The sequence below is a fragment of the Electrophorus electricus genome, chromosome 20, assembly GCF_041902795.1.
Source record: "Electrophorus electricus isolate QZ-2024a chromosome 20, ASM4190279v1, whole genome shotgun sequence".
NCBI lineage: Eukaryota > Metazoa > Chordata > Actinopteri > Gymnotiformes > Gymnotidae > Electrophorus > Electrophorus electricus.
In genome coordinates, this window is record NC_137516.1 from 2,127,501 (window position 1) to 2,148,238 (window position 20,738).

The 20,738-nt window shown below is 46.5% G+C and overlaps 3 protein-coding genes across 4 annotated transcripts in view; 2 read left to right on the forward strand and 1 right to left on the reverse strand.

Moving 5' to 3' along the window:
• The window catches only part of olfml2a (olfactomedin-like 2A), a 14,310-nt gene extending 7,514 nt beyond the window's left edge, over window positions 1-6,796 (reverse strand). The window contains exon 1 of the mRNA XM_035536296.2: window positions 6,485-6,796. Within this exon, the coding sequence (XP_035392189.2) occupies window positions 6,485-6,559 (75 nt within the window). The 5' untranslated portion in view covers window positions 6,560-6,796. The remainder of the gene's footprint in view (window positions 1-6,484) is intronic.
• Window positions 6,797-7,339: 543 nt separating this feature from the next.
• On the forward strand, window positions 7,340-10,817 carry pop5 (POP5 homolog, ribonuclease P/MRP subunit). The gene is made up of 5 exons (XM_026996052.3): window positions 7,340-7,465; window positions 7,552-7,694; window positions 7,912-8,061; window positions 9,094-9,177; window positions 9,877-10,817. The coding sequence occupies exons 1-5, from the start codon at window positions 7,446-7,448 to the stop codon at window positions 9,984-9,986; spliced, it is 507 nt and encodes a 168-aa protein (XP_026851853.2). The 5' UTR covers window positions 7,340-7,445; the 3' UTR covers window positions 9,987-10,817.
• On the forward strand, window positions 10,597-19,345 carry rnf10 (ring finger protein 10). 2 transcript variants are annotated; one of them, XM_026996049.3, is made up of 17 exons: window positions 10,598-11,093; window positions 12,477-12,667; window positions 12,905-13,110; window positions 13,483-13,573; window positions 13,801-13,985; window positions 14,091-14,227; window positions 14,434-14,591; window positions 14,798-14,929; window positions 15,089-15,290; window positions 15,716-15,849; window positions 16,161-16,278; window positions 16,382-16,483; window positions 16,855-16,980; window positions 17,252-17,343; window positions 17,421-17,478; window positions 17,599-17,763; window positions 18,140-19,345. In XM_026996049.3, the coding sequence occupies exons 1-17, from the start codon at window positions 10,955-10,957 to the stop codon at window positions 18,211-18,213; spliced, it is 2,310 nt and encodes a 769-aa protein (XP_026851850.2). In that variant the 5' UTR covers window positions 10,598-10,954; the 3' UTR covers window positions 18,214-19,345. The 2 variants fall into 2 exon arrangements, with proteins under 2 accessions (XP_081559198.1, XP_026851850.2); XM_081703072.1 differs by lacking the exon at window positions 16,855-16,980 and having other exon boundaries at window positions 10,597-11,093.
• The last annotated feature ends 1,393 nt before the right edge of the window (window positions 19,346-20,738 follow it).

Sequence of the window (20,738 nt, forward strand, 5' to 3'; positions counted from 1 at the left end):
CAAAGCCCTGTTCACCTCAGGAGACTTCTGCAAAGCCTCAGCTCTGACCCGGCAGTGTCTACTGAGGCATTTGTAGAGCCATGACTTCTAGAGCCTTTTTTTTTCTTTCTCTCTCTCTCTCTCTCTCTCTCTCTCTCTCTCTCTCTCTCTCCCCCTCTCTCTCTCTCTCTGTCCACCTGGTAGACATTATAACCTCCCTGACTGCCGAGCTCACATCCACCATCTTTGAAGCTAGCCCCGCAGAAACTACAGATACCCATAAATTCAGCATGGCAATGCGACCTGGGTGGAGTCACGCTTTCTCTCATACACAACCCATTAACTGAGTTCCAGTTATTTATGTTTACATTTATGCTCTTACCCAGAGTGACTTGTATATTTATCAGTAAGAGAGTAGCTGTGCTCACTGAGATTATTAGTATCGTTATTATTATCTAAGCATACTCACGCAGTATTTCCTCAGTCACGTTTCCTAAGTAACGCCATTACACTATCAGTCACGTTTCCTAGGTAACGCCATTATCCTCCAGTGGTTCACACATATACAAGTATCACCATGTTGTGCATGAACCCTTACACCAGTCACACACATCATATACAGTGCAGAAAATATGTAATCTCGAAACATGTCATATAGAATAGATTGTACATGTCATATTAAAACTGTAATGGCTTCTTGTCATAAATGCTAGCTCATAGTAAACATGCATTTACATAGTTTATATCAAATACAAAGTTAGAAGTGTGAAAGATGACATATATAAAAAAGACATTACTATATAAGAAAGGGGCTGAGATCAGTTTTAAAAAAACAACACGTGTTTTAAAATGGCCGACATATTTTAAACTTATGATCATGTGCGTTTTCCAGACCTTATGTATGTGGGTGCAGAGACGTGTGTAAAGGCCAGGTGTGAGGACAAAAAGAACTGCATGTCCACCACGCTGTGTGCTTGGGCTGAGGGCCACGTGCCCACGCAGCCTTAAAGCTTTACGGCCCCGATAGTCTTCCTCATTGGACTGAGGAAGAACAGTCGATAATGCGTTAATGGCACCTAGAATGTTGTGTCGCATGATGTGATCTAATACAGCTAAAATGAGTTTAGGGACGGCTGAACTTCGGTCGTCGGCGCTGGTGATGCCCAGCTGTGTGGCCGCAGGGTCCGTGGCTCTGTGTGCCCGGGCTACAGATCTGGCGTGGGTGTCCCGGGCAGCTTCTGCCTCCCCTGGGGCTCAGAGATCTCTTCAAAGAGCCACATGTGGAACTGGTTACAGGCAGAGAAAAGAATCCAGCATTTCACAGGTTGTTCACTGTAAGGTCCTGCTGACTGAGATGATGCACAAGACATCCGTAGATCTGCCACGTCTCAGTCTGTGCAAGTGTGTGTGTGCGTGCGCATATGCATGTGTATCCCTGTGGATGTGTTACCACTGACCCTGCTCCTATGTTGACTAACTCTAGTCCTTATTGTAGGGTATTGTTTATAGTTTATTACACTGATGTTTATTACACACACACACACACACACACACACACACACACACACACACACACTATTGTCCAAGTGAGTTTTAACAATAGGTCCATTTGTTAGCCTGAGTGAATAAGCCAGTTATAGTCGTTTTAGACATGTGCTTGTATTTACAGTCTTGCTGAAGTATCTGCTTTTACAGAAGAACTACAAAAGATTACAAATATTACATCTTTAAAAGCTTCTTCACAAATACAATATTTCAGCCTTGAGTTCTTAAATTGAGTGCTTAAATTAAGTCATTGATCAAACTGTGTCCATACGGATGGCAACAGGTCAAGTAAACAGATGCCATCTGTTCTGTCACCTGTCACTCACATACTGTACCAAACCAGCTCCAGCAGACCACACAGGAACACGGACCTAGACATGCTGTGAATAGACTGTCACCTTTCCAGAGTTACCCAGCAGGTTGCCAGAACTTCACTACTTAATCCACTAACCTGGAGCTGGAATTGTAGATTAGGTTACGGTGCGACTCTCCCTTTTGGGATGGGTTGTCATTGGCTTTGCTGTGTTGCGCATTGAAGGCGGCTCCTGGCTAGCTCTGGAGATTATTCTACCGTGGGATCATAATAATACCCCAGATACACTGAGAACCGCAGAACTGAACCGTGATCACAATCTCACGATGTCCACATATGCTGCAGGACAAAATCATATCAACTACAAAAAACGCCTTCAGTGCATCAGCAAGTCATGACAGCAAGACTCTTTAAAGGGGAAATATGTTTACAGTGTAGTGGTCTTTAATGGCCCTGCAATTATCTAAACTTAGATCTGTTGATGGCACCACTCCAGACAGACACGCATGCAGGCGTACACGTACACACACACACACACACACACACACACACCATTAGGCCAGCAGTGTCAATTACCCTGAACTAGTTTAGCTAGCCCTCGTTGATTTTGGAGGTACACTACTACATTCCTGCTAGGACACTTTATGTCTTATGGCTCCCGCAGTCTGTCCTCCTAATGCGTTCAGTCCAGGACTGAGAGACATTTCAACTGGACCAAGCAGACAGACGGATGTACGCGGAGCAGCCTCATTCCCATCTATGTCAACAACGCACTGGACCCAGTTCGACTCTCTGCCTGTCAGAGAAACCTTCACGTTCTTTCAGCACTTTGAATTGCCATTGTACATGAAAGGTGATACATAAACAAACTTGCCTTGTCTTTTTTTGTGGATGATTTGTTTTTCAATGGTACTGGTTTGTTAATTTCATTATTCATCATTCCTGCAGGAACACAAGCACTTGTTTATAATATTTAATATTCTCCAAAATATATTTCTGGGGCTCTCTTATCTGAATCCTGAGTGTACTGTTTGGAAATGAACTATTCTTTACAGGGACTCAGCGGACATTTGAAAAGCAGAGATGGGATTACGATTCTGGGGGAAAATGTAATTATGTCTAAAAGCAAACGTGCGCGGGGGGCTATACACTGGACATGACTGAGAGTAGACCATGTCTCCCAGTACCAAAGCAGCCGCTGACCACAGGCTCACCAGTGACCAGGCGACACACTTCTCGCTCATCTCAGACCACGGACAGCATGCCACAGGGCCACTGCAGGGCCCACGCCACACACGCTAATCTCGGCCTGTGCTAGGGTTTGGTAACCAAGGGTGACGTGAGCCCCAGTGACAGGATTTTCTCAGAACAAAACTATAAAAAGCCCTCTGAGGTCTGGACATGATCCACAATGGTCACTGCAATAGCTGTTCAGAGAAGGGTCAAGCAGATGTTTATCCCTAGTGCTGCAGTTGGTTCAAACCCACACCCCCAGATGCCGGATAGAAGACTGGGAACGGGAGGAAAAGTCTGACGTAAATGCAGCGCCAATTTTCCTTGATTATTTAGGGGCAAACCACTTCTCTCCCTCTTCCCCTCTCTCTTCCCCTCTCTCTTCCCCTCTCTCTTCCCCTCTCTCTTCTCTCCCTCTTCCCCTCTCTCATGCTCTCGGCCTTCTGGGAGACTTGTAACGCTGAAATGTAGGTGAGGCTCACCTGGGGGGGGGGGCGTAACACTGTACTGAGCACCTGGGGGGGCGTAACACTGTACTGAGCACCTGGGGGGGCGTAACACTGTACTGAGCACCTGGGGGGGCGTAACACTGTACTGAGCACCTGGGGGGGCGTAACACTGTACTGAGCACCTGGGGGGGCGTAACACTGTACTGAGCACCTGGGGGGGCGTAACACTGTACTGAGCACCTGGGGGGGCGTAACACTGTACTGAGCACCTGGGGGGGTGTAACACTGTACTGAGCACCTGGGGGGGCGTAACACTGTACTGAGCACCTGGGGGGGCGTAACACTGTACTGAGCACCTGGGGGGGCGTAACACTGTACTGAGCACCTGGGGGGGCGTAACACTGTACTGAGCACCTGGGGGGGGGGCGTAACACTGTACTGAGCACCTGGGGGGGGGGCGTAACACTGTACTGAGCACCTGGGGGGGCGTAACACTGTACTGAGCACCTGGGGGGGCGTAACACTGTACTGAGCACCTGGGGGGGCGTAACACTGTACTGAGCACCTGGGGGGGCGTAACACTGTACTGAGCACCTGGGGGGGCGTAACACTGTACTGAGCACCTGGGGGGGCGTAACACTGTACTGAGCACCTGGGGGGGCGTAACACTGTACTGAGCACCTGGGGGGGCGTAACACTGTACTGAGCACCTGGAGTGGGCGTGCAACACTGTACAGAGCACTTGGAGGGGCCGCGTAACACTGTACTGAGCACTTGGAGGGGCCGCGTAACACTGTACTGAGCTGTTCTAGAATAAAGAATGGTTGGTGCTGCTATCTTTGCAGCATTTGGCACATGCACTCATCAACAACCAACCTGCATAATACTCAAAACGACAGCGATCGTGCTCCCTGGAGAACTGGCCCCATGATCTCTGTGTTTCTAGCAACTTCTTCCGCCTGCTCTGTCTGCACCGAGTGATGATCTTCACTAGCCCAGAATGCTTCTTTTAGCTACTGCATTCGGTGCTGTGTCTCTTAAGCTTGGAGTTGGCGAAAGATCATTTGAAAAATGAGTTGCTTCTGTAGGAGAAAAGACAGCAGGGTGCAGTTCCTTTGTGAGCAGGCATGCGAGCCTCAGCCCTTTGGCCCGCATCGGCCTTTGGTTACTTCAGTGACCTGAGTCTGGATCTGAGGAGGTGGGTTTCACGCACAGCACCTGTTTTTCTCTGCTATAATCAGAATGTTTCGACACCATAGCTTTGATAGCCGCTATTACCCGGCGATGTCTAAACATGACTGGTTTACCTGCTTGTTGTAGGGGCTTTCCAAAAAAACGTGTCATGACATGATTAGTTAAGGCACAGATATCTGAACCATCAATTACAGTGAAAGTACAAGTCACTCAATCTCTGCATGTTCTCTCACACACACACTCACACACACACACTCACACACACACACACACACACACACTCACACTCACACTCACACTCACACTCTCTCACACACACACACACACACACACACACACACACACACAGTGTGTGAGAGGGCAGGGTGTGTCGGGATGGTGTGGGAGAGGCGATGGTAGTCCTGTGAACTACAGCTGTGTAATCAGAAGTATATTGTTTTTAACCCCGGTGGAGCTGCACTCCTGCAAATGTATCTCTGGGCCTTGTGCCCATTATGCACGCACACACCCAACCACAGGGGGATTTCACGGTAGATGTATGCTTCTCTGCACGGGCCGCTGAAGTGTCTGTTGGTTGGGTGTACTGAGATAAACGTGGCTGCATCTGCATTCATGACTTTCACTCGCCTAGGAACCGCCGGGGCAGTGTGTGTTGCGCTGCAATTCGTCAAATCAAGAATATAACATACACATATAAATGAAAGACTGTAAAAACGTCACTGTAAAGGCCTCTTGCATTTCGAGGCCACAAAACAATGCTTTGCCTCTATTCTGAATGACTCACTTTGCATGAACAGATTGCACTAATCACCAAACTTAAACCACATGTGTGAAATGATATTCAATTTCAAACAATTAGCTTTCAATGTCTGCTTTTTCAACAACATGAGCAGGGAGCTATTGGGATCTAATTTAAGAACTTCCAGTTCCTCTCGAGGATTAAAGCTGGGAATTTCTCGAAATCCGAGGAGTAAAAGAGTGTTCTTTCGGATGGGCATATGCCAGACCCTGGTTTTCTCAGTGTAAGGTGTGAGAGCGCTCAAACTTTCAGTGGCATATTATCCAGACCTCTAAAACATTTGGTCCTCAAAACTACGCCACGCGAGCCAATATCCGCTTTTCTATCCAAACGCGTTCTGTCTCGCTCTCGCGTGTGCGAACCAACAGAGTAACAGCCACAATAATAGTCTTAATATGCACATAATAAAACATTTAATATTCGTCAAGGGAAGATATCCTCGAATAATTTAGTGTTTACGTTCTTGGACTCTTTAACTGGAAGATTAACAAAACATTTTTTGGATCTTTTGGAATGACATGTTTGGATAGCGCCGAGTACAAGGAGTCTAAAATTTCACAATTCCCCGATTATCCTGTTTCAAAATCAAAGGAGTGTTGTGCTTCTTTCTTCGCGATCAGACACTCCCACGATGCCCTTTTCAGAAAAGTCGCAGCAGTTTGTGTCAACGTCTCTGCAACTAGACGGTGTGTAACACCGTAAGGACGCGCTCCAGGATGGCACAAAAGTTCCTCTTTTGCCCCCGTGTACATAATGTACGCAATCCGCGCCCACAGTGTGGAAAAATGCGCAATCTCTCCTGCATACTTTGAAGGATATGTCCGTATCAGGCATTTGGACAGAAGCATGCCGCTTCATTTTGGCGCACAGAAAGTGCGCATTGGCTAGTGCTTTTCAGTCGACTTGCAAAGTGAACGTTTACACAGAAAATGCAAGCGGAACCAAAACGTCAACATATGTCAAACATCCTACCTTATTTATAGCGATGGCATTCTTGGTCAGGAGAAACACACATACGCACGTAATAATATTCATGGACGTCCACATCTCTCCCCCAAATAACCAGTAGGTGTTGTCCGTGGACTTTCGGAGGAGCACGCGAGCACCTGTAGGCTATCCCGAGCCTGCAGTGGTTTCAGGGCTCTGACTAACCGCACTAATATTTCACGGTTCCATGCCTTACAAACTCTGGCAGAACAGTTTGCTTCCACGCGTACAGTCGGTGCATGCAGCGACGGGCGCACTGCGCTCTCGAGACAGGCGATGACATGAGCACACCCACGCGCCATCGCCGTGCACTGGCTGCTATGGTGAGGCGGGGCCACGCTCTCGCCGTTACGGGCTTCCTCTCGCTAACGCATGGTCTGCACGGCAACTGTTTTCATTAGAAAGGAAAAACGTCCTCAATGAAACTTGCGAAATCGGTCGACGTGCACGCGAGGAATATATCCTGCTTTAAGCAGAAATTAGGAGTGTTTAAAGAAGTGAAAGTTATGCATAAATGCTCGCGATGGATGAACTCTTGAAAGGCTACAATCCATCAATATAATACTGTTTGGTGTGTCTACCTCCTAACTTTCTAGGAGTTGTATTAATTTTGCACACGTTGAACTGCAGTTTTTTTCTGTTCTTATAGCGCCATCTTTTGGATAAAACTGAGAGACGTTCACGATTGCATGATGGACGTTTTCAAAGCATAAGAAAAAATGTGCTTTATGTGCAGATAATTACTAATTAATGACAGTTTTTAACGACTTCCTGCTTTTTGGGGGGGACGAGGCTAGCTTGGGCCTCTATAAACCAACCATTTTAAGTGTCGGTACACATTTAGCTGTAACCCGCCCCTTTGAGCAGCATCGGTTTATGATTGGCTAACAGCAAAACCGGAACCGAGGAGAGACGTCGTCGCACACGATCCGGCACGTGTGCAACGATGGTCCGCATAAAATACAGGTAAAGCATGATAGTAAGCGCGCGTTTTGCGCCCCCGTTCCTCGCTTGCTCTGTTTTCATGCTGCCTGTGGTCGTTAATCCGGCAGGTATCTCCTCTGCGAGGTGTGCGTGTCGGAGCGGAGCGGACTCCAGATGCTGGCGGAGAGGCCCATTTACGACGCGCTCAGAGCGGCGCTCGGCAAAGCGCACGGTGCGCACGGCGCCGCGCTCCTCAGCGTCGGCTCTTCGGGTAGGCGACGTGCACGCTGTCTTCATCCAACACGGCTCGGATCTGTTCGCGTTACATTCACAGTGTTCGGAGGGAATGGGCAGATTGGGGTTAATCATTAAAGGACTTTTAGTTTGTAAACGCCGCTCGTAGTCTACTGTCCGTTTTCGGCGTGTTAAAGGTGGTGTGATGTTCGGTTAGAAGTGGGCGCGGTGTCCTGACCGTGGACTCGTTTCAGTGACCTACGTGAACGCGTACACTGGGGTGGTGCTCCTCCGATTCCGCAAAGCCCACTACCGCTTGCTCTGGTCTGCCCTACCCTTCGTCACCAGCATCTGGAGCCGCGGGCAGAAAGTGCCGTGTTTCTTCAACTGCGTGCACATCGGAGGTAAGGGGTCCACCGCCTGCGCGCGAGGGAGTGTCTAGAGGTGGGTAGTATTTACTCCGATACATTTTCTTAAGTGACTTTTTGACCGAATTGTACTTTTAAGAGTGTACTTCATACTCTTACTCTAGTAGATTTCTAAAGTAAAACATGTACTTCTGCTTCGTTATATTCATTACTGTTCCCCCCCGTTACGTTTTAATTTTTTATTTATTTATTTTAACATTTTATAAGTTTTGCCACAACCCCTCAAGTGTGGGAGGGTTAGAGAAATCCCTAAAGATGATCACTGAGTGTCACCGCTTTGCTTCAGTAAGTTAGACAACTGGACACTAGAGTCCAGTCCAATGTGATGCTTGTGATTGTGTTACATGCACAACATTGGCCGATATGAAAAACCTCATGTAGCTTAAACGTAATGCATGAACTAAGCAGGACAAAGGAAAACATTGTGAAGTGTTTTTGCATACTGAATCCAGATATGTTTGCAGAATTTCTGTATCAGTCATAGTGTTGTTTTTTTTTGGGTTTTTTTGTTTTTGTGGTTTTCATTATATTTACATCTACATGTGACATTTAGCAGACATGTTCTACCAAAGTGCGTTTAGCTGTAGGACAAATGGTTTACAACCGATGACTCACACAGCACGCAGCAGGCCTTTGGAAATCCATAGCAAGGAGACTGGGTCCCTCTATTGGCAAACTATTACTGCACACTGAAGAAGAATGTTCAACACAGTATATATTTTAACTGTAATAGCCCTACTTATGAATAAGCAATCTATACTTATTGTAAAATTCATTTAAAAACCATGCCATAGATTTGAATTCAGTGTGTTTCCTGCTATTAATAAATGAGTTCTGATACGTTATTACTTTTACTTAAGTAATAATTTAACTTTTTAAAAGTTAAATTTTGTTGGGAGAGGTGATCTTGGCACATTATAGTATTGATAGTGAAGCCCATGTCGCTTCAATGCTGTAAATGAAATTGTTTATTAGAGTTGTGTTAAGCAGTTATTACCCACTCTGCAGGGACCATTAGAACATGCCAGAAGTTTCTTGTGCGCTATAGCAGGCAGCAGCTGTGTCGAATGCTTCCCCACTGCAAGACCGAGGGTAAGGCGGAACTTTTGTTTGAACGTAATACATCTCCTTTACTGTAGCTAATTATCCCTCATATCAGTCGAAACACCCTCTTTAGGAGATTAAATTGCACATATTTGAATGAATGGCAAGAGAAACCAGCACTCATTAACTTTACATACTTAAGCTTAGTGTAGTTTGTTTGGAGTGTTTTGGATGCATCTTGTACAAATTCAAATATTTGCTGCATGTAAATTTAACCTTAAGTTTAATGGGAAAAATCCATAAAAAATAACACTTTATTGATGGAGGGAAATTGCTGTATACTGCATATATATACTGTATGCCATGCACATAATAATTTTACTGTGATTTACATTTACGGCATTTAGCTGATGCTTTTATCCAAAGCGACTTACAATTATGAGTGAGTGAAACTTGAGCAATTGAGGGTTAAGGGCCCAACAGTGGCAACTTGGCAGTGGTGTGGCTTGAACTGACACCCTTCCAATTACAAGTCAAGTACCTTAACCACTGAGCTACCACTGGGATAATTTTGGTATTGGGGTAAATACTTTAAAGTATTTCTACAGAGTAATATGACAGCACCTTTAACTCCGAGGATGTGTGTACCTTCTCCATCAAGGTACAGACATGTGGAAAATTGGTGGGGTTTTTTTGTTTTGTTGTTTTTTTTAAATTCTCATTTTTCTCTCTATCACCTTTTCATAGCTGAAAAACAAGAGGTGCGGAGAGCAGTCCTGAGTTGTTCTCTCAACAAATTCAGAGAAGAGGAGGAGGACAATGATTTTGGAGAAGACGGTGAAGAGACAGAAGCCTAGCCCCAGTTATCCCACAGATCAGACATGTTGAAAGACTTGATCCAAGTTTTGTTCCTTTTACCAAAAAGCAACTGTCAAGCAAAATGTCATCTTACACTCTATAAATGGGGAAACAGTTACTACTGTAAAGATAGTGTCTACTACTTGAATTTCTTAAACAGTTAAAAAAAAAAAAAGTAAATTGTTTAAAATTTGTAAATTGTATTACCATGTAATAGTTTTATTATAGTCTGGTCTAAATAATTAAATATACAGGTTTCATTTATATACAAGTTTCATTTAAACTGTATTCTTTGGTATTTAACTGTACTTATTTTTGTGCTATAGCCTACTGTATTTAAGTTGAATGTATATTTTACGTGACAGACTGAACGAAGCATTATTTTCGCCCTTATCAACTTTTTTTTTTCTTTTTATTTTTTTTTTCTCCTGTATAAATAAACGTTTGCCTAAGGTGCGTGCAAACAAACGCGATGAGTCCATAAGGGCGCATACAAAACAAACGCAGCTCACCAATGAGAAGCATTTGAAGTCGCGCATGCGCACACGGCCGCGTACGCGGCTCTTATAAGCTTCATCCGGGGGCTGTGGCTTCCTGTTTGGCGACCCGTCGCCAGAAGCGAAGGTCTCGCACATTTCAATTGAAAATCGCCTTAAAACCCGACATTGTTACCCGTTTTCCAACACCGGAGAGCGGCTAACGCCTTGTGGGGCGCAACAGTTCCCACTGCAAAGGAATAGGACACGTCTCTGTCGGGGTTAAGGCCCCGCTGTTTGGGCGGTTTTCTTCTTCCTCGGGTCTTGTTTATTGAGACATTGGGATCGTGTCTCTACTTTTTTTCTCGGTTTGTTTTGTTGTCAAGATGTCGCCGTGATGGAGTGTCCGCGTCTGTCAGATATGAACAAGGGCCTTCGTCGCCTGACCCGCGCTCGCAACGACCCGTTGATCGCTTCTTTTGCCCCGTTTGATGCTCGAGAGCTCGGACGCCCTGTCCGCGGAGCTCGGCCCCAGTCCCTCAGCACACCGCAGCCGCACCAGCATGGAGAAGAACCCGCCGCGTTCCGGCTCGGCAGGCCCGGCCCCGGGGGAGTCTAAGACCAAGACCGGTAGGCTGACCGGGCGCGGCGTTTCGTTTAAATTGACGCGTTTCGGGGTCGCGTCGGTTGTGTTTGCCTCGTTCGAGGTGACGTAGCAGGCCCGAGTTTTCAGTGGCGCTCGCGGACGCCCTCCAACCCAGCTAGCTTAGCTTAGCTAGCCGAGAGTCGTGGCCGCTCGACGGCACGTAAACCAGGTCGTGTCGCGCCGCTGCTGTTTTTCAGCCAGAGGGGATTAACCTCACCTTTTACTCTGATGTTGGACCTTTTAGCTAGGTGGCTGACACGGATTGATAAAAGGGTTGACTCGGAACTGACTGCTATGCTAAGCTATCTTAAGTTTTTCTTAGCTAAGATAGTGGACACAACAGGCCGTACGTCTGGGTTATTTAGCCAAGTTCACCTAATTAAGTGATTAAAATGCACACTAACGGAATGTCAAACTGCATTACGGTTAGCTAGAACCATAACTCGGCATTTTTCAAAGTTGAGTTTTGGTTTGGGGCGGTGTCTTCTTAATTTAACTAGCTGTTTGGTTATATAGTTGGGTAGCAAAAACTTAATGTAGCAACATACATTCGTCTCTGAGCCTTGAAATAATAACGTACAAAGTATCCCGAGTACACGCACAATTATCGCCATACATGTGAAAATCGTGTACTGTACTGATAAACTCGTTGTCTGATGCGAACTTTGCTACTACGGCTAAATCGGTTCGTGATGTCGCCGTTTCAAACTTCTCTAGCGCCTGTGTGTGATGGGAATGGCGGGTCTACAGAAGCCACTTGAGCATATGAAGCTTAAGCTATTCCTGTTCTGTGCATCATCGTGTCACTCGAAAATGTTTTTGGCATTTTCTACTAGCTTGTACAGTAGTTGTTGGAGGCTTTTTGTTTTGGCTTGTGTTTAAAGTGGATGTTTTTGTTTTGATTAGGATATGCTTGGTCACGTGTTAAGAGCTTCTCTGCGTTTGCATGATAAGCTGTTTACACCCTGTGTGCCCTTATCATGAGGGGCCGTGAAAGCACTTCAGAGTTCGACGTAGTTCTCCGATTTACTTTCTATTTTTAACGACATTAACGACTGAAAAATGAGAACAATGGCCTTTATGTAGTTACAGCAAAGTTACAGGCCTTGGTTTAGAGACCAACAAGTGAGCAGGGTTTCTTACAGGCTGCGTCTGTCCATTCTACAGTAGAAGGGCACTTCAGAACCATGTTGCTTTTGCAGCATTTGATTGCTTAATCCTCAAACATTGTTCCATGTGCTGTGTGTGTGTGTGTGTGTGTGTGTGTGTGTGCACATGGTGTCAGTCAATAGTAGAAAGAATTTAAGGGTGTTTTGTGTACACATGTTGCAGTGCAATTAAAAGTACTGGTGTCTTCTCTTGTTAAGATGCTAAGAGTAATGGAGGCTCCAAGCGCTACAACCGTAAGCGGGAGCCCTCCTTCCCCAAGGCGGAGGGTTTCCCAGGCCCCCGTCGCACCCACCCACAGAAAGGCAAAAGTTTCGACAAGAGACCCCCCCAGAGAGGCGTCGGAGGAGGCCGACAGGGTGGGCTCATGGGCGGTGGGAGAAGAGAAGAGGTGCGTGAACATGCAGCTGAAACGGAGCATTTATGTAACATGATGCTTCACATTACGAAATATCACACTAGGAATGTGCACTCTTGGAGTTTTTAAGCATATATTCTTTTGCTTCTGAATAGTGTTGTTTAAGTTGTCCAAACTATAGTATATAGGGAGAGGACTGTCTAAAGCAGCATGTTATGTTTGCAGTGCTAATAGTAGCATGTTTTTTGTTTATTTGTTTTCCTCTTTCAGGTAGTAGAGACACGCCGGGCCGAATTTAGCCCGGCTCAGTTTTCTGGACCCAAAAAGATAAGTCTGAACCACTTGCTCAATTTTACCTTTGAGCCACGCGGAGGCCATTTTGGCTCTGGAGGCGACGGCCATTCCTGCTGGGGTCGCCGCAACAAGTGGGGCCATAAGCACAAGCCCTTCAACAAGGAGCTTTTCCTGCAGGCCAAGTGAGTCTGCTGCAGCGATCTAACCTCCACGCGGTTTAACCTGTTAGTGGCACTGGGTTAACCCTTAGGCTTGATCTATTCTAATAAAAAAGTTGAGGCTGGGTGAGGTAGCTGCCTTCCCCCTCTGAGCTTCATCAGCTGCCCTTAACTCAAACTGCTGTAGTATGGAGCGCCTAACAAATGCTTTCATTTAGACAAGCCAGGGTAGTTACCTGAGCCACAAATACTGCCTTAGGTACTTTGTAATTATCAGTCAGTTAGAATGACGCAAGAAACTTGTAGAGTTTAAATAAAAAGTAGAACTTGTTTGTGTGTGTGTGTTGACCCTCTGTGTTGTATTTAATTACTGTGTTTCTTGGTACCTACCTGTAGCTGCCAGTTTGTGGTGATTAATGACCAGAACTACCAGGCTCACTTCACTGACCCAGACACGCTGGTCAGCTGGGACTGTGTGCAGCAAGTGGTAAGTCCTCGCCGTGCATAGGGCTCGGTTAACTGGGACTGGTCCCGGGTAGCTCCTCCACCGTGCCTAAAAACCCTCGCTCTACCCATACTGGGAGGTAAACGGGTGGCATGCGTGTGTCGGGATGGAGAGGATGCAAAAGTGTGTGAGGCGCCGTTCCCCTGCAGCCTTTGTAATCGCGCCCCTGTGTTCTCCTGTCCTCTCTCTCTGCGTTCACGCTCACACAGCGCATCTACAGCCACGAGGTGCCATCCTGCCCCATCTGTCTGTATCCTCCGGTGGCGGCGCACATCACCCGCTGTGGCCACATCTACTGCTGGTCCTGCATGCTCCACTACCTGTCCCTGAGTGAGAAGACCTGGTCCAAGTGTCCCATCTGCTATGAGGCCGTCCACGACGTGGATCTCAAGAGGTCAGCACGGCGCCGGAAACGCTCACCTCTGATGCCTTCCCTGTCGGCTTGTTTTGGACCGTGCAGGGACTGGCCTGACCTAACTCTCCTTTTTTCCTTTCTTAGTGTCGTCGCCATGGAGACGCGTCAGTACGTGTCTGGCGACCTCATCACTATGCGTCTGATGCGTAGGGAGAAAGGCGTGCTGGTGGCACTGCCAAGCTCCCAGTGGATCAAGGTGGAGGAGCCCATCCGCTTTGGAGGTGAGAGGCAGGACGAGGTGGTCTTCCATCATGTGGCCAACGGCCATCTGGAAGTGTGCTCCAGAAAGTTTTGTTCTTGTTAAAATAATTCAGCAGAATTAAGAGTTAAATGTTTTATTATTCTTTTTAAGAGAATGATTAAGAAAATACTTGCATGTAAAGGTGATTTTTCTGAATCATTCAAGAAATGTGTGTATGTGCTGCAGATGTGCGCCTGAGTGCGTACTCCAAGCTGCTGTTGGCGTCTCAGGAGCAGGTTCTGGGTTTGCTCGCTGAGGAGAGAGCAGCACTGCAGCTCCAGCTCAGACAGGAACAGGATGGCCCTCAGGCCTGCTTCATACAGGGAGCCCTGTTACAGTTACAGGTATACACACACACACACACACACACAGAGAGCTCAGACAGGAACAGGATGACCCTCAGGCCTGCTTCATACAGGGAGCCCTGTTACAGTTACAGGTACACACACTCAGACAGGAACAGGATGACCCTCAGGCCTGCTTCATACAGGGAGCCCTGTTACAGTTACAGGTACACACACTGCTTCAAGCATATTCAATGTTTGTGTAGGAGAGGGAGCAGAGCCTGCTGAATCGGAGCAGTCCGGATGGAGGTGCTGTGGAAGGTACTGACATGGAGAGACTCTCCCTGGCTGACTGCACATCTGCTGAGGTGGCCGTCAACAACCTGAGCAGCTCCAAGGTAACCTGAAGTGAAGTGTCTTCTGCCGCACGTGCGCGCGCACACTCGCTGAGCACAGCCCCTTTGAGGGAAGGGACTGCTGCTCAGGTGGTCGCCGCCCATTCGACGCTCTGCTCTTCTACTGCCTCTGTGCGATAATGTCTCTGCTTCCTTCTACAGCCTGTCCTGCAGTATGTTTCCGCATTCGATGACGAAGTACAGCAGCTCCCTGACAAGCTGCCGGAGAAGGGGGCACCAGGTGCAGCGGAGGTGGCTGAGCAGGTCTCTGAAAGACCTGGAGAAGAGAGCCCACCCCCCGAGCTGTGTGAAACTGGACCATCTCAGACCTCGCAGCATGGCCCATTCTATTACTTCTACCAAGGTGTGTGTGTGTCTGTGTACACATATTGAAATATGCTTGTCCATACACTTAGATTGGAACATGTGTACTGGCGTAATTTGTATTTCATTATAGAGTACAATAAACCCCAAAATAAGTGTAATACATGTGGAAAAAAAAAAAAAAAGTCATTGAATGTTTTTGTATCACATGTATAGCTGTATTTTTGGTAGCACATGCTTTTCAGAATACTTGCTGGGTTCACCATTCACTGTAATTACTTTTGCAGTGTACAGTAGCTTGGTGTATATCTGTCCTATATCTGACAATGTTTACGCTGACCGTGTTTGGGCGTGTTGGCACAAGAATTCAAAGGTGTAAAAACCACAGAACGTGTTTGACGAGTTCCGTGTTGGTTGTTGAGCACTGATATGATCCTACTCTGCATGTGTGCATATGCTCTGTAGCGGAGGACGGCCAGCAGATGTTCCTGCACCCTGTGAACGTGCGCTGTCTGCTCCGACAGTACGGCAGCCTGGAGAACAGCCCAGAATCCATCACTGCTGCTGTGGTGGAGATCGAGGGCCACACAGTCAACGAGGTACACACACAAAAGTGCACATTTGGGGAAGATGTTTGTTTAACTTGCAGAACTCTGCAAGTGTGCAACTCCATATGTTCATGGACCCCATGTTATTAAACATCTACAGAGCATAAGTGCAAATTTTCTTGCATGAAAACTGGATGAAATTCTGTTCATGTAAATGGCTATTAATAACCATTCTCACCGTTGATGAAAATGGTGACTTTTTGGTTGTTGTTGTTTTTTTTGTTTTTTTAAATATTCAAAGAATTTGTGCGAATTCCAAACCTGAGCGAGTGCGTGCGTATGTGTGCGTGGGCCTTCTGTAGGATGTTCGCCGTCGACACCGCTACCTGTCGCACCTGCCTCTCACCTGCGAGTTCAGCATCTGTGAGCTCGACCTGCAGCCTCCTGTCCTCTCTAAAGAGACCCTGGACAGCTTCTCGGGTATCCTGCCCCCCATACGCACGCGCGCACACACACACACACACACACTCTGGGCTAGTCTAGCTCTAGGCTCTAACGTTTCACGGTCGCCCCTCCCTCCCAGACGACCTGGAGAAGAGGAAGCGCCTGAGGCAGAAGAAAGTGAGGGATGAGAAGAGAAGGGAGAGGAGAATTGAGATGGAGGAGAACAGGAAGCAGGGGAAGTGTGAGTAGTCTTCTGGGCTGGGTCTCTCTGAGACTTTCTCTTCCTCAGTGCAGGAAGGCTTTGTAGCATCAGGTCTCCTGGTTTTATTTTACACGAGAAGTAAAGCTTTGTTAAGCCCATTGAGTTCTGCAGAGGACTGTTTCTCTGTAGCCGTGAGCTCCTTATGCTAAGTGAAGTCTGTCCAGCATGGGCACAGACTTCACTGCAGAAGGAAACATGGAGATGACCAGTTCTGATCCGTCTGTCCTGATGCTAAATGCTTCCTTTAATTAACCAAGTGCTCTGCCAGCACGTTGTAACCCAGGTTAAGTCCATGAGCCTGTGCTTGCTAGTATTTGCTTGCTAGGTGTGTGTGTGCCTGCGCCCATTAGACCCGGAGGTGCACATCGGCCTAGAGAACCTGCAGCAGTTCCCAGCGTTCGGCTCTCCTCCTCAGCACAGCCCACCTGCACAGTCCCCTGAGTTCCTGCCTGTGCTCAGCTGTAGCCCTGCCTCTGGTAACGCACTCCGCTGGGGAATTTTAAAACACAACTCATCTGTGATACGATTATAGAGAAGTTCTATCGCTATCGAGCCTCTGTTGCTTGTTTCCAAATCATGGCCAAAAAGATAATCAGATAATCTCAAGCACCTGTATTGGCACATTGATTTAATCTACCTACTTTTGAAGAAAGAACCAGTACAGAACAACACTCACACAAACGCACAGCTGTCTGCTTCTCTTTGTCCAGAAGAGGCCAGTGTTTTAAAAGCTGTTGTACTCCTCAGATGGATTGATGTTCCCCAGTCTGAGCGGACAGAGTCCCTGCGTGAGCGTGGTCAACGTGGAGGAAGACTCCCACTGCGTGTCCTTCGCCCAGGTGTGTGTCTGCCCTCACCTGCACAGCTGCTCCCGGGAGAGATGTAAACTATAACTCTGATCTCTCCACCTGTGCAGATGCTGAAAGGTGGAAAAGCTCGTGTGGATTCTGAGCCCAAACCTGCCCCAAAGAAAAGTAAGGAACTTCCTAGAATTTATAGAAGATTCACACCGAGTAGTCCAGTGTTCCTACATCCCGTTCGACCCGTTGGTCTGTTTCTCTTACTCTCTTCTGCCCCCTTGTGTTGGTGTGTAGATGCGTTCCTGGCTCCTCCGGTGGCTGACAGCGATGGGGAGAGTGATGGCTCAGACCGGGTGCCAGTGCCAAACTTCCAGAACTCCTTCAGCCAGGCGTTTGAGGCGGCACTGCTGCGTCTGGACCACACACCTTCTGCCCCAGCAGAAGCTCTGCCCACATCTGGTCAGTCCTGCCCCTACACTTAGACGTGTTTGCTACAGCCTTTGTGTGGCCCTGGAGTTGTATGTTCTGCGCTAAAGTTCATGAGTCTGGTACAGTGTTCATGTTTAGATAAACACAGTTTCCCTTCCACAAAAAATGTTTTGTTTTGTTTTTTATTGTACATGACCATACTCTGAACGATACATTAGTCGGCAGCATAGTCAACTATAGATGGAGGAACTTTTAATGTTTGTCCCGTCCACTGGAGGACGGAAATCACAAACATTTAAACAAAGAAAATATCAAAAACTGCAGCATACAAACGATGGATGGAGAGGTTTTGTGTCTTTATTCTGTGCTCTTATTTTGGCCCCTCCCCTCTCTCTCTTCTTTTTAGAGGACAAAGGAGGGAAGAAGAAGAAGAAGAAACAGAAGCTTCTGTTCAGCACTTCCATGGTTCACACAAAGTAAACAGGACTGCGGATCTCCGGCCCGTTCACGCTCACTTGCTCTCTCACGCGCCCTCATCCTCCTCTCCCAGTTTACACCCTTCCGTGTTAGTTTAGCCATGAGTAGACCCTGAATGGAGATTTAGTGATTAATCAACCGTGACTGACCTGAGTGATTTAGCACCTGTGGTCGGGTGCATGCCCCGGTATTACTGATGTAGTCTAGCTGCTGGCTCTATATGCTGGGTAACGCAACCCTCTGGTGTTAGCTGAAGTACATGACCAACACACCCCGCCACTACACGCACATCCTGAAACATAAACGCATAGCTGCCTTTTCATTGCGTTCAGTCATTTAGTCACAATTGCACCAGTGTAGTTAAGTAGACGAAGGATGTAGATTGCAGCAAATGACTTGCAGTGTGCCGCTGAAGACCACACACACCCGCGTGATTCACAGTAAAAGAGAAGTGTTGGTGCTTTTGGTTGTGGTGTACAGTGATGCAGTTTTGGGGGAGGATCACAGGAAAGCAGCCGACCAGCTGCCTAGAGCGCCTATACCCCCTACTTCAGTGTCTCTGTGCACCTTCCAAATGTCTGCAGGTCACTGGTCCGAAATCAGAAGATGAAAGTGGTCAGAAATGGCGTGGAGATGTGTTCATTGGCTTTCTGCAGTTTGGTGTGGTGCTGGAACTGGTGCAGTTCTCTCCACATCCTTTCTCCACCCTCTTAAGAGTGAACCACTGAAACTCCGCGTGGCACTTTGTGTCCCCCACACGTACACCAGCTGTAATCAGCATAAAGCACTGTTGGTGCTCCAGGAAATTTGCATACGATCTGTTAGTTTGACGTTTAATTTTGGTTCCTTAGAGGATTTCACCAGTTGTTCTCACGGTAGATGCATCACCTGTGTACAGGCCTGGCTGGGATTGGGTTCAGTGCCCTATCACAATGGTGCTGATGGCAGAGGGGTGGAGCTTCAGGATACCCCACCCCCTGTTTTCGTTGTACTCAATAAAGAGGGACATGTGGACAGGAAGGCTGTCTAAGATGTTTTCATTCAGAGGTTAATTTCTGTTTTTGTTTTTGTTTGATCTGCTTGGAGAGAACCTGCGATGAAAAACAAGTGTACTGAATAAAGCGTTATTACATTAGTCTGTGTTGTTGTGGTGTCTGATCAATGAAAAGGAGAATCTGCATCACATACAAAATATAATTATTAATACTACTATTGCTATGTATTGAGCAATGGCTACTGTTAGTGCACCTTATCCTGCAGGGCAAGATTGCGTTGGCTATATGAGGTGTTCCTGTTCACTATTCACTTTTCAGTATCCATATGAAGATCTTTGCCAACCTACATAGAAGAAAAGTCCCCTTTTCATATTATTTTGTAAGAAAATACATATTTTGATCTCTAACCAATATTGCAATTTTTGCAATAAGTAAATTGTAATATTTTGTTTTGATTTTACATGTTTAAAAACTTTTTTTTAAAAATTATGGCTATTAAATCATGAAATATGCAGAATGCATGTTTATTGGGTCAGTACTGTCATGGTGACTGAGGTTTAGAAAGTAGCCACACAAAAAATTGAAACAAAAAATGATTTGATAGAGCTGCATTTTGTGCGAACATTTCAGTGGACTACTTGAAATGATTTGAATCAACAGTCCCACATGAATTTTTCAAAATTATCCTTAAGGTTCCACTAATTACACTGAGGGCACACTGGCAGAGAAATGTCTCATGTTAAAAGATTGTGTTATCTATTTAGAAGAGTCCCCTTTTTCTAACATAACCAATGTCTTTGCTTTAGTGGTATAATGTATTTTTGGTAGCTTAAATGGCTATATATGGCTAGCAGTCAAATGTATGCGTTATCTTTCCTTTGTCTTCTGCGTGGCTGGATTGCTTTTAAATAGTAGCATAGGTCAGTTTTCTACTGCTAGCTTCATATAGTGAACACAGAGACTGAAATGAACTGGCTCTGAATGAAAGTGTTTCCCGCTAACGCGTCTGGAAAAATACTGGTTGTTTATCGGAAATGTAGGACCTGTAAATGAGCGGGGCATTAATATTTGCGTCGTGTAGTATTTCTGCTTAAAAATTCAGGAAAAAACCCATTAAGCACCAAGGATTTAGTATGGATTTTTTTTGCTCCTGGGATTAGTGCATGGAAACCTTTTACTAGGACACGTGCCCCTTTAAATTGCCCTAATGACGTCCCTGCATTGAGTACATTCATCTAATTATCACAAACTCGCTACTTGGAATTTTGCAAATGTTTAAACCCTGGTAACACAGCATGTTTACGACTGAGGGAGTCATTTCCCTGTGGTTGACATATTTCAAGCTTTTCTGTTCCACCATTTACCACTGGATGGCACACTGGGTGAGACTTATTTCTTTCTAAAAAGCTGAGCAGATCCCACTTGGTCTCGCCGGGCGCAGTGGCGCGCGCCTGTAATCCACGTTACCGGGAGGCTGAGGCTGGAGGAGCGCTTGAGTTCGGGGGCTCTGGACTACAGCGCGCTATGCTGAGC

What these genes read in the sequence shown, in the direction of transcription:
- pop5 (XM_026996052.3), top strand. Translation starts at nt 7,446, where the DNA reads ATGGTCCGCATAAAATACAG. An exon ending in CCTCAGCGTCGGCTCTTCGG is followed by an intron (nt 7,695 to 7,911) that starts GTAGGCGACGTG and finishes GACTCGTTTCAG; the next exon opens with TGACCTACGTGAACGCGTAC. An exon ending in CAACTGCGTGCACATCGGAG is followed by an intron (nt 8,062 to 9,093) that starts GTAAGGGGTCCA and finishes CCCACTCTGCAG; the next exon opens with GGACCATTAGAACATGCCAG.
- rnf10 (XM_026996049.3), top strand. Translation starts at nt 10,955, where the DNA reads ATGCTCGAGAGCTCGGACGCCCTGTCCGCGGAGCTCGGCCCCAGTCCC. An exon ending in CACGACGTGGATCTCAAGAG is followed by an intron (nt 13,986 to 14,090) that starts GTCAGCACGGCG and finishes TTCCTTTCTTAG; the next exon opens with TGTCGTCGCCATGGAGACGC. An exon ending in CAAACCTGCCCCAAAGAAAA is followed by an intron (nt 17,479 to 17,598) that starts GTAAGGAACTTC and finishes GTTGGTGTGTAG; the next exon opens with ATGCGTTCCTGGCTCCTCCG.